Source organism: Nicrophorus vespilloides, unplaced genomic scaffold (assembly GCF_001412225.1).
Source record: "Nicrophorus vespilloides isolate i.1.1-1 unplaced genomic scaffold, Nicve_v1.0, whole genome shotgun sequence".
Taxonomy (NCBI): domain Eukaryota; kingdom Metazoa; phylum Arthropoda; class Insecta; order Coleoptera; family Silphidae; genus Nicrophorus; species Nicrophorus vespilloides.
In genome coordinates this window covers 33,911-47,828 of record NW_017095586.1, presented here as the reverse complement: position 1 = coordinate 47,828, position 13,918 = coordinate 33,911, and the positions used below count along the sequence as shown (strand labels likewise).

Genomic DNA, 13,918 nt, shown 5'->3' with positions numbered 1-13,918 from the left:
GGTCGCGCCCAACTTGTTTGCAACCCTTCCCATCCCATTTACTAATACCAATGCTAATACCCATTGTGACTGATGGGAATTTAACTGTTGTGTACTTAAAATGTGCATGTATAAGTAATGCGGGCATTCCCATTATTCTCATCTCTTCTACAGTCTATATTCTCATCTTATTAGATGAATCGATCATCTCCAATTAAGTAGCATCTCTCTTTCTAGCGTTCTAAACGATTTTTAATGTGGGAACTTATACTTATACTCTCCACGAAATCATCTTAACAGCGTACATTCGATTAAGTGGTCACTGTAAGTTTTAACCACGAAATTCATTCATTTTATTAAGTAATATTAATTAATTGGTCACTATTAATATGATTTTTTTCAATTAAGTTAAATTCCACATGCGTAGAGATTAATTAATATTAATCGCCTAATATAAGATATAAAATGTAATTATGATTCTAAAACATCTGTTCATTATTGTTAATATCTTTTTTATTACAGACTGACAAATCTTTATGTTTTTTTTTTTGAAAGTGAAAATATATATATTTTTGAAATTAGTTTTTCCGCTCAATGATGCACAGTGTTTCTCTCGAGAAATAATAAATGAAATTACAATTTAGCCCCAGAGACAGAGCGAAAGAGGAAAAGCTAGTCGGGGTCCACGTACGTGGAAAAAAAAGGTGCTGTTTCACTGTGAAAGTAATATTAAAATTCATTTCGTTGCTAAGCTAACAACAAGTGATATATCATGTAGACTAGGTAGACACTACATAATGCAATATAACTGGGATTTTTATTCGTTTAATGCATTTTAAAACAGGCGAGAGAGAATCCTGCCGGAGGCTCAAGTGTTGGTGATGTTCTTGTTGCGCCATTCTAGAGTTATTATTTATTGTTTCAGATGGCTTGGTGATGGACAGCGCTGCTGGCACACTGGGCCGTAGAGGTCCCAAGAGTAACACAGGGATGCGGCGCCAAAGAAGTCTGGAATGGAGGCAGGAGAGAGGCTACAGCTCCAGCGAGGAAGAAATCACTACCAGACCAGTAGATAGCCATGTGTTTGCTTCCCTCCTAGCACAGGCTCAGCAGGAATATCATTGTAAGTACTATGATATAATCCAAATACAATCACATAGATTTGAAATGTCACAGGATACATTCCATTCCCTTAGATTAATTAAAGTAAATATGAAATAACGTTTAAATGTATATAGATTTATATTAAACAGATTGCTGAGTAATTTCAGTAAAATTATTCAAATCTTTACGTGGAAGACACAAATCATAAGAAATAAATAAAAGAATTTAAATATTTCAATGGATTGAACGGTTCTCAAACTTTCGAATCTGCTTTTTTCCATAAAAGTATCATTGCGAATAAGAAATGTACTTACAATACACTAAATATTGCCTTGAATAAACTGCAACGTAATAAGGCAAAAATTGCAAATATATTCAAATTACTCCGCGGACTACAAAATTCTCATGATATTATATTAATACTTTATAAATATTATTTATAACTTTTGGAAAATACTGTTTTATAATAAAACTCATATATACAATGATTCCTTCAATTAAAGTTAAACTTCTCACATATATTTAACTATCATTACTGAAAATGAAACAAAAATATCGTTATAATTAAATTTCTGTTAGTGATTTCATAAGTATTAAATTAGTTGAATGTTTACTATTACATCATTTAAGATCTTAGTTCGTTTTAGTATAGATCTTTATGAATGCCAATTCTATAATTGATTGTTTTTAATGTCAATGACATTTATTGCCAGCGAGTCAATAAATTAGCTTAAATCACCATTCCTGAAGTTTTTATAGTCATATGAATTCTTTACACTAAATTTCTTTAGCTCTTCTCCGCAAACTAAAGTAATTGCTGTAAAAGTCAGCGATGTTTACAGTTAAATGTAATATATCGACGAGAGTAATAGCTAATAGCATTTGTCCAGAATAAAGATTGCTTTTATTTCCGCATGTATACAATGTTGCCTTCGAAAATAAGAGATCTGTACGACACGTAATTGCAGAGTGAAATGATGTTATATCGCTTTTGTGTTGTAAAAGTGAAACAAGTAAAAATAGAGAGAATGGACTGCCAATTTGGGCGCATTGAAAATTTAAAATATGGAGTTTGATATATAGTTTAATTAATGCGCATACAGGGGACAATAGTTAATTAGGGGCGATGTATTTGGGATAGGGTAGCGACTAAAAATTCGAAATAATTTCCATAAATTACACACTGGCGTGCGCATTTTGAATATTAAAGAGTAATTTTGTATGGGCTTCAATCAGGCGTCACCTACCGCTCCCGACGTCCTCCTCTGTAACCCCTGCATTCGCATCCCAGTCCTCTACCGCCCACCGTTCCCCTAGCTGGATGGGTTTCGGAAAAGTGTAGATCTCGTTAGGGTATAAGTAACAAGGGTTGGGATCCTAGCAACAAGTGGTATCATTAGACACAACACCGCGACACATTCGAAGCTGGCGGCTGCCTGCTGCATAACGAAAGCATCCAGATCCGAATTTGCATATTAGGATGAATGCGTGCGTGGTACATTCGCGGGACCTGCATGCCAATTACCCAGCCCGGTTCCCCGATAATTGCTCACCAAATTGATTCCACGTGTGAATTTGGGTACGCGCGTTTTACACTCTGCCTCCGCCACCGCCTCCGACGCCAACCTCCGACACACTCGTAATGCCCGTCCCATGTTGATTAGCGTCATGAATGCATTACGAATACAGCTAATTAGAACTGTATGTCAAATGATATATTCCTCTCTGTAATTGCTGATATACCGTCCATATTCTATAACTATATACTTGCCAATTAAACGATCAGATTTCTATGTCAATATATTCGATGCCATTATGCACTATAGTCCAGCTATCTGCTATTGTCGTTACCATTCGATACCATTGTCATGCTCTCTCTCATTATCCCCTCATACCGACTACTATTATTAATCTAATTAACTTATTGTCTGCGTTCGAGCTAATCGCCTCCATTCATTACTATATATTTATATTATCAATATTTGTCCGTCAACCCAATTACATATCTATATTCGACCAAAATGTTATAACAATATTAAATTGCACAGTCTCATTTACTTTATATAACTATTTATTAAGAAATTATATAAAGCTAGTTTTAATTCAAGATCTTTTAACAACATGAAGAACGCCTTGCGTTTGCTAAACCCTGATTATTGCAAGCAATCATCCAGAGCATTTTTAATTAACCACCAATTATCGACTTGCGCGGAGCTATTTTCCGAATAATACTTCACTTATAATTTCGCTTTTTTTTTACTATATAAGACTTTAATCAGCAAATGTCGGCTGTTCTGATATTCTCTGTGAAATTAAAATTCAGCTTTGGAAATATATGAATGGAAAAAAAAACTATATTCGTTCCACACGATCAATATTTATGCAAGTACTATGTCTTATAGGTTTTTCTTTTTTCGTCAGTGACACGGAAGCATGATTGATGCTGTCTACTTTAACTTTAGGAGTAATGTTCGGCTATTAGGGTTTTAAAGAAAGAAACAAAACAAAAAATGAATACAAACTTTCATTGTAAGTTTCAAAGGGCATTTGCTTATTTATTTATGAAGTTAAATAAACGTTACAATAACGAATGTTTTAGAAAGTTATTTGAGAGATATCTCATTTATTAGAAGGATGATGTGTAATAAATTGAAAAAAATATACGTTGAAAAAGTTGCTATTCATTTTTCTTGTTACCTAACTACGATTTTCCTATATAAATTTAATATAAAATGAGTAATGTACCATGTCACGTATAATTAGATTTTACGCTTGATGGAGTTATTGGATTGATGGAAGAAATATGCGAAAGATATTCCGAAAATCTGAACTCAAGAGAATGTTATTTTACGCTGTATCTAAATTCCACTAGTGTTCTTGGAGGGTGGTTTTGTCGTAGTCATGGTGTGCATGCGACGGAGGGTGAGTAGAGACGAATACAGAGAAGAAGAAAAAAAACGTAAATGCCGTTCCTTATATTTTTTTTTCTTATCTTATTATTCTCCCTGAGAGCTGGGGTCGGTATTATAGTTCCGAAACGTGTGGTGTTTTTGTTTTCGGTATCATTAGTTTTCTTGTGTGTGTGTTTGTGGATTGGGTGGAAGAAGATGGTTTGAGTTGAAGGACAGCATGTTTACCTCAGAGTCGGCAATTGATCATTTATCAACGCCGTCGGATGCGTACAATTCCTGCGGGCCATGTGAAGATATCGTCTACGCAGGGGTGGAAAGTCCCAACATGCTGGCGGCTTTTAATATGTGTAGTCCCAATATCCGGGAACGACCCTCTGTGCACACGATACAATTCTGGATGCTCCAGAATCGGACAGGCGAGTATCATTCTTATATGTTTCATTCCGCCTCAGAGCATTTCCAATTATGAAAGTGTTCCTCGCTACCTTTACCTTTTCATAACGCTTCAAAGAATCATAGAGGAAAGAATATTTAGAGGTACAGACGGTCAATCAACTCCCAGCATACGCAACAAGCGTGCCCTGTAGAAGTGGTGATGGTTGGAGCGTCACCGTGCAACAGGACTGTAGTCATGGTGATGTCTACTTGGACAATGGAAGGGTCAAAACAACATCCCTCCGCGTCCCCCGCCGTTGTCGACGGCGACGAAACTCCGCTCCACCCAAATTGATCCCTGATGTGGCGCGACATAGCGAACTGATTGATTGGAAAAACCTCCGGAGGAAATTCCACCACTTAATTAAACTCCGCCAGCCTTGATAAACAGAGCTACGCCCCACTATCCTCCACCCCTGAAAACAATTTTATTCCAATACATTTCCGAAGTAAGCAATGTATTTTGAATAATTTATGCAGCGCATCAATTCGGAATTCTTTTCCCCACAATTTCAACTGATATATAAATATTTAAATCGTAGTATTCGTTTTCAAATGTAAGAATATTCTTTGAAGCTTAGCTGATGTCGGGTTGGAAAAACTAGTGAGCGAAAGAAAGGCGGAGGTGAAATCAAGAAAACTGAACGAACCAAATAGCAAAGTACTTATCACTTTAAAAGTTCCGAATCCAATGCTTTTACCAGGATTCTTCCAATAGAAAATAGATATAGGTGGAAGTGGTATTAAGTTTCCCTTTCAGCCGCCGTTTATTAAACGTGCGAGCAGGAAAAGAGGTTACGAGTTTCTGGAAGAGTGAGATCTCGTAACGGCTCAGAGCCAGTGAAGAAGGGGGCGACGACCAGAGAAGAGGTGGAGGGCGGCCTTGATGGATGAGGTTTCCACGTCGACACCCGGCCATGGTCCGCGTACCCACGTGTCACGTTCCCGATTTGTGTTACCGCAGATCGAACTGCCCCCTTGGGACCCACCCTGCTCCATGTTATTACACTTGCCTTTTTGTTTTCCGACGAATTATGCACTCCAGACTTTCAACAGCAGATGCCTGCCATTAAAAGGGAAACGGACGCGCGACGATCATCCTCGAAGGTTAACTCCAGTCCCAAGATGATCATTAACTAGTTACCCTCCGACAATTTAAGGCCGCAAGACAATAAAATCTAATGTTCATTTGATAGTCATTAAAGATAAATATAACTCTCAGCAAAATAAAATTTATTTCATTTGAAGTATACAAAAACACAACTTAATTTATATACAATTAATGCCCATCATACTAGAAAAAGAATTAGAATAATGAAATAATGAAACATGTATATTATTAATTAACGTTAATAACAAGCTAATTATAATTAGGATTGGAATACCGGAGTGGTACAACCTGGGGCTGGAAACATAACAATAGCAATGATTTCAAACAAATGCTTACGGTTAAGCACAGTAGCCTGTAAAATGGGTCGACGTGCATTGCAGTAAAGGGTGTAATTTATTGTAATGCCTGGTGCGCTCGACGTGGTCACCAGTTGCTTCCCGAAATATTACGAGGTCAGCGGTACAAAATCGTGCGATATTTTTTAATTACAATGCCGTAACATGTATCAAATTTTCCAAATACCTTTGGTACGCTTATGCCCTCAAAGGAAACTATTTTTTTACAGTGTTTATTTAAAGAGATTACACTTTCGCTTGGGCGATCACAGAAAAAGTGTGCGCTTTAGAATCGCCAAGGAAAGCTGGTGGAGCATAAATGTATTTTCGGTTCAGCGGAGGCCATTAAAATATTGATGTTTCGTTGTAGTTGGTATGCGGAGATAATACAACAACAAGCCCCATCGACGCTCCAGAGCTGTGGATATTATCCGGATGCGTATCCACCGTCGATGGGGGGCGGCATATAAAATCAATCTCGCATTATAAGAGTGTAAACGTAATTCGATAATCTATATTCCAAGTGAGGACCTGATATGGTAATGATATCAAAATGATATTAGTGCGAGACGTGCGTGGACTGTTGCGATGAGTAATCTTTTCGGGAGATTCTGTCTCTTCTGGTGGATTTTGCTAGAGGGGCGGCTGTAGATTGGCGCCCAAGGGTTTTGTGTATCCGCCGCGGGTGCGTGAGTGAGGGGTGGCTTCCTCTGGGTTCCACAACCGCCCGGAATATCCGCCTATCCATTTTCGACACACAAAAGTAACTCTGTGAATATAAATCAACGTCATTGTACAACGGACTTCGGATCATCAAGAAAGAGATGCTGCTGCTGCTGCCTCTCTCTCTCTCTTTTCGAGACACCGTGGCATTTCAATCTGACTTCTTCCCGGAACGCATGTAATGTAAGCCGCCCGGCTAATCCACGACCCGGCCCAGGTATTAACTTTATCTGCACAGACATAATACTCTACGTGATGGGTTTTTAAACCCATCCCCCCTTTTTTAGACTCTCAGCATCGTCGAACGAGACGTTTATTCCATAAAAATAATAACATATATATTAGCTTTTTGACAGAAAACATAATTGCCATTCCTCGTTTATATTCACCCTTCCGAATATATATTCCTCGTTTCTGGAACTGTATTAGGATTATCATAACGTTATAGCCACAGCTAAATACTGCAAACAGTTACAGATGTTTTCAGCTTTGCTTTTCTATTTACATTTAATCCCAACTGATAGGTTTTTATTAAAATTATACGTGAACCCATATATTTTTGTTTCATTACGAATCATCAATAGCTTACATTTTTTTTATTAAAAAATCGCCATAGAAATGCCCTTTAACAAATTAATTAAAGTACTTTCAATATATTTTTTACGAAACCATAAATGAGAAATATAAACTATAGTATATTAACGTTATGATTTACAACGCCGACCACGAAACCGCATCCAATTTACCTCTGAAAGCTATGATCAGGTTTCATGAACTTATAGTGATTCACAGTAAGTTTACTTTACCGACAAGTTTTAAATTTCTATATAGGGTGAATATTTGGCGATCTTTGTTCACGCTTATACCGTTTATTTTAGTTGCAATCAATAGACTTATTGATTTATTTATTGTTTGACGGTGCAAAGCCTTTCAATATTTAATCGTTAATACTGAATTAAACATATTTTTATATAGATTTAGCTGTCATTAAAGGTGTTTGAAAGCTGCCAGTTTCTTTTTGCCTGACGTTGATATCGACGTCGAGATTTCATTACATTTTAATTATAAAATCAATTTTATATTAATGAACCACTTTTTTTTTTGATGATAGAGAAACCTCAGACCTTAGTTCCATTTAATATATATTCGTATAGGGCAGACAATTGGTTCGGCCCTATTTTTATTCCAGAATGAAATATAAAATAATTAATTATATAGAATGTTCAACTAATTTAATTATACTTACATTTGGCTAAATATCGATTACGGTATTGAATTGTAATTTATCAGCTAAAGAAATGTTAATAATAACATTATGAGTGAACCGAATATTCAGTCAATCTAATATTAATTAAAGACACTAATGATGTTTATAAATGTATGCGTATGTGATTGTATGAATACATACAAACGCAGACGTTATTACGTGTAACTGGTTGGAATAATTCACTTTCAATCCACGTGGCAATTTATAGTGGAAACAACGTGCACGTTTTAGAGCAATTTGCGTTGCGTTATGTACGCGCTTTGATAATAATTAAAGGAAATTTATCAAATTGAATATGTTGGATGGATGCGAGCTGAGCTGTGTACGTCCTCTTCTCTCCGTCGCCATTGTAAAATATAATATTAATTACCGGGCGCAATGTATTTAATTAACGTCGAGCAATAATTGCGGCCGGAGATGCGACGGTGCGCACCGTTACCTCCAGATCCCTTGGACTGTACATTATACGTCGATAATTACAGAAGAATCGGAAGAAGGAAACTTAACCGCGAAGCAACCCTTCCAACTCACAGTTTGAAGGCGCGAGGGGTTGGAGGGTGGGATGGCGGACTTGATTGATTGGAAAAGGGTGATACACCAGACCGTGGGGGTTGGCGGTCGGTCGGTGCTGTATATTGGTTTTATTACTTGGCTGCGTCTATCAATCAAATTCTGATGGGCAACTCACACAACGAAAACAAAGTTTCCGATGGACAAGACGATGGGCGTCGATGATCTACTGCACACATCATTTTACACATCGAATCACTTAAATATTTAATTCTATACGCTTTCTGGAAATATGATGTTGCCGTACACCCCTGATTACGGCAGCGCTTGAAGATCCACAATCTCGGAAATATATTATGAAGCTAACGTTTAAGTGTTTCATTAGACTTATTGCCGCTTTGATAAATATTTCTCGGGGAAATTCCATGAAATAATTGTTTGTCTTTATTTCCTGAAAAGCGGGTGCGCGTCTTGGAGACTGCTGGAAAATAGTTGAGGGCCGGAATGATAAAGTTAATCTTGCAATTTATTTCCAGAACTCGTGTTGGACTTTTATATTATAAATGAAATATTGAAAAATGAAACATGTAGACACGATTTATATACATTTTATTTTATACCCTTAATTCATATCACAATAAATACTATATTTATCACCAAAGACCTAAAAATGAATAACAAACTATAGTTATAAATATCTTTTAGTCAAACTTATCATGAGAAATATTAAACCTTAATCAACATAAACTTAGGATGATTTTCAACTTCTCATAGTAAAACCCAAAGTCCATTTTGATGGCAAATACGAATGTATTACAACAAAACTAAAACTATTTATCATCAAAAATAATACCCATGTCAAATTGTTCATTAATGTTCGTATCATATTTGCTTTAATTCTCTGTAAATCCACGATACAAAACAATTTACTACAGTGGTTTGATTGTTAACTAGAAAGTTTATTATGTAACCAGTACAAGTCAATTGAACATAATCAAGAAGATATTTAAATTAAGCAAAAAAAATATAATTGAAAAGTTAATTACAAATGTAATTCAGAATTTATTTAAAACGGGAGAGCATTCCGCTCGAAAATGAAAATAGAATGTTTCGAGTTTCTATTAAATGAAACTGAACGGAATTAATGTATTGCACGAAATCCAGCAATGTAGAAATGCGAATGTGTGTTTTTCCAGTGTCATTTTATATAAATGCTAAATTGTTTCAATTGTCCGGAATGTTATTTAGTATATGTGTATGAAAGTAGTAATGGTAAATTGTGGAAATCATTCAAACCACTGCAAATACACGCACGCATTTGTTTGTGTGCGTTTAAAATTTTAATTATTCACGTGGCGACGAGATTTCGATTGCCGTCCGCACAGAACGCGCATACATTGATTAATATATTTGCGAAAGTTATTAATTCGCGAAATAAATGCAATTACTCAATTTCGAAATCCACAAAATCACAATGACAAATATACAAACATGGTTTTTTTTGTCCCATAGTCCTTATTTTTTATTTGTATTTTTTTGTTATTTCTTTTGTATCTAATTTCTCTCAGTGTTTCACGTTTTCCAGCGGGATTAATTTGAAAAGCCAGTGTGGAGAGTTCCTTTAAGTAAATATTATGTATGAGGGTCTCCTTCTCCTCTATATTGGGCGAGTTATATTTTCAGCAATATAACGAAATATAATTGCGGCGTGGTGTCTTTGAAATTCGGGGCACACAAGCGTCCTAAATCAACAGCCCTTCAACTAAAAGGTTTTCAGAGCTTCAGCCCTAAAGACCGCCGCATACAGCAGCCTCCATTACAACTTTAATCCAGCATATTCTGGTTAATGTCGCCACTAATTATTTTTTACCACTGCCATTATGCAAGCGACGAACAAAAAAAATTGGAATTCGCACAGCGTTGGATTCAAAATATGCGTAATTACGAACATTCAACAACGGGGTTATTGAGAAATTTTTCTGCGTCTCGTTTCGCCCTTGGGTGGTACTTTCGAATGGGAATGGGTGAGCTAATTTGCAATTTTCGTATAATTACATTGAAGGAGATAGGTGATATAAGTGAAGCGAACGGGGCTGGTTTGAAGGAAAGGAGCAATGCTTACACACACAACTCCTGCCAAGCGAGGTGAATTCAGCCATCATCCCCTATGAAATTACCTGATTAAATTTTCATATTCAATCTTGAGTTGTTTGCCCTGGGGAGGCAGCAGCCAGCACGCGGCGCAAAGGCCGTCTGTAATTCTGTTTAGACTCTTTCCTATAATGCTGTGCGAGTATTAAAAAGTATATTTACAACAAACACTAGGATTATGTTTGATTTTTATTTTCATTTCCATCTAATTCGCCAACAAAGAAAATCCAAAATACAATGGGTGTGAAATATTTATCGAGTTGTTTACTATACCAGACCAACAGGTCTCCCAATTGTGTCAAGTTACTGCAGTTTCCATTTGCAACTTGCTTTTCTTGTACGTGGATATCGATTGACATAATTCACAACTGCAGCTGCAAATCAAAAGCATTTATTATAGTTTAAATTCTCTATTTTTTCTCTAATATATTTATTATATAAAAAATAAATATTAGGTGAAATTTATATTATCATATTAAATCAAATCTGGTTTCGATCAGTACGGATATGAAAATTTCAAAATAAATTTAAAAATTTATCAATAAAAACAATGAAGTGTCTCTTTGTGCGGTTTATTTGTGTATTGTATTCTATTTGAAAGTCCTCGATTAGTCCGGGATATTTCTGTAATTATATACATATGCATATTTTTATATAAGTTATTATATTATGTTATTATGAAGAAAAAAAGGTTGCAGTCAATAGTTTCTATGAAGTTTATTTGTTATTATAAAAACACATTGGATTCAAAGTTTTTTGATGGGATTAACTTAACATTTTTGCATATGCTTATCCGGTTTGATTCTTTAATCTCATTTTTCCTTCGGACGTCTAAAATGTAGTAGTTTCCTATTCAGAGGGCAGCATAGAGGCTGGATTAGATTTAACAAGTTTAGCAAGATTTCTCTCATATCCCGCTGTTGGCGTAAAAGCTCAAGTTTTAGTGGCGGCGCTTCCAACAACACTGGCTCTACGTGTGTGGTGTAAGGATCATCTCATCATGAAACCCAGACGTGTTGCCGCTCCATCTTTAATTATATCCCAACAAGACCGAAGATCCAAAAAAAAAATATATATCATGATAAAAATGAACGAGAACTGAACATTCCACTTTTTTTTTTAAAAAGGAAATATAATCAAAGGCCTTATGAAACGAAGCTTTTTTTCCGTAATATAATAAACAACATCGCAAAATTTATTTCATTAATTATACAAACGAGATAAAATGTCGGAGCTCTAAGCCTGTTCTTCCTGCATTGAACGCCCGCGGTCAAATATAAATATATAAGCATTTATTCTCTCTGACGTATAATGCCGAGGGAAGGAAGGATGGAAGGAGGAGACACGGTAAAAAGAACGAACAGGAGAAGGAAGAAAGAATTACGAACAAAAGGATGAGTCTTTGCTGTGTGGTCCTCCCCCTTCCTCACAGCGTGCAGACATTTATTTTGCGGCTTTAAAGAGATCATAAAATTTTCGGATGGTTTAATGCGAATCTCTCGGAAATTTAATGCTACCCGAGTGTTTTATTGCGGTCAGATTTGTATTAGGCAAAATGTTAAGTAAAATATTAGTTTTTTGTAGTTGTCTCACGCAAAATGTGCGGCAGGTGTGTCTGCGTTGCTTGCAACCCTTCGGGTCGAATGAGAGGGTGGAATGGGTCGATCTATGTGTGCGGAGGGATGCGACGGGGATCGTCATTCACCTTTGGCTCCGACCCCAGACTGGGGTTTTATTGCGTTCGCTATACGAATCCGACGTTTAATTTTCTTCAGGTCTCCTGCGGCCCGGCAACATAAATGGAAATTGCCTCCCTTACTTTATAGTTTGTTATTGTTTAAGAGAGATACCAGAGGAACAAATGTTTTCCGGACCTACGTTATAATAGTTTGAAGTTGTGGGCTTTCCACTTGATTTATTGTTACATTATGCCGTGCCCTAATAGCAACAGTAGGTTGTATAATGTATGAATTCACCTTATACATATGAACACGCACTTGCAAGAAACTATACTAATTATTACAAACAAGTGATTTATAAAGTTTTACTATAACAACATTTTTTATGTAAATAATATACATACCAATTAACGTTAATCAGATTTTATGTTCGTGAGGATATTAAACTCGATGCTAATTGTTGCTAATTTCAAATATTAAAATATTATAATAATATATAAAGTAATTAAAACTAAATTCACAATTATATGTTATAAGTTATGTAATATTGGTTATGATACTTAAGAAGTATTATTTTACAAGTTTTGTGCAACACTACAATAAAATAAATTGCATTTGCTTGTTTATAGATATTTGCTCCAAATGGGTTTTGATCATCTTAGGGTCCTAAGTCTGCGCCACTTATTGGGCATTGATATTAATTATGTTGCCAGCACGCATTTTGGGTTGGAGGCGCCCCAAGGAAGCGATGTTTTCCCATAAAACATTTACTATTATTGGTTTTACTTGGGTGATGCGGGGGCGGCTAAGGCAGCGGCGAATTAAAGGGCGGATATATGGGACTACAGTAAATGTGACGTAATGGCGGTAGTAAATAGAGAGGGAGGGTAGGTCTCGCTTAGGCAGTGATTATATGTCCGGCTTACTAATGTACACACACGAACATATACACATAGAAACTCTCCTACATAGCGGAATCGTCTGCTTGCCAACCATAAAGAATGGTTAGATGGCTGTTCCAGGTTTGGCGGTTAACTCACCGACTTTATGGAATTCTCGGCCCATTACCGCCACCGTTATTATGAATTATTTGATATTACCACGGTCTGCAGTCGACCAGTGCAGTCCACCTGCAAATATCGTCTTTCCTCGTGTTCCATGTTCTACATTGCACATACACACACATTGCAAATCTCTGGGCATCATGAAAAATTGTGATCCTTCCGATTCCCCGATGCCAATGGAAGAAGGAATGCAACAAAGCATTGATTCCGAAACCCCCAAACCGGATATAACCACCGATTTCCCTTTAATATGCGCCAGCGATTTGAATAATAAATTTCGGATGCACGTGCATTTCCTTAAATTCATATCGTAATTTAATTTCATATTAACTTTGCAAAAGCAATCGGATCGCCCATCCGTATGGGAAGACACCACGCCCAACTTAATAGCATAGTAATATATTTTACATTTCATTACCATTCCATAATATAATATATTTCAAGAAATACTTATATCCATTTATAAATGAGAAATTTTGGAGTTTTTAAAAAATCGCATTTAAATTATTTTTGTTACAACATAATTTCGTATTTTATACAGTACACAAATGAAAAGAAACAACTATTTTAACTAAGAAATAATACGTTTTCAATGTTTTCAATGAAATTTAATTAATTTCGTCTTCATTATATTTGTCTTTGTTGCCA

General features: G+C 36.0%; 1 protein-coding gene across 4 annotated transcripts in view; it reads left to right on the top strand.

Moving 5' to 3' along the window:
* Positions 1 to 13,918, top strand: part of LOC108557738 — a 70,078-nt gene that overhangs the window by 51,946 nt on the left and 4,214 nt on the right. For all 4 annotated transcript variants that reach the window (XM_017914403.1, XM_017914394.1, XM_017914386.1 and 1 more), the window contains one exon: positions 905 to 1,102. In XM_017914403.1, the coding sequence (XP_017769892.1) occupies positions 916 to 1,102 (187 nt within the window). In that variant the 5' untranslated portion in view covers positions 905 to 915. The remainder of the gene's footprint in view (positions 1 to 904; positions 1,103 to 13,918) is intronic.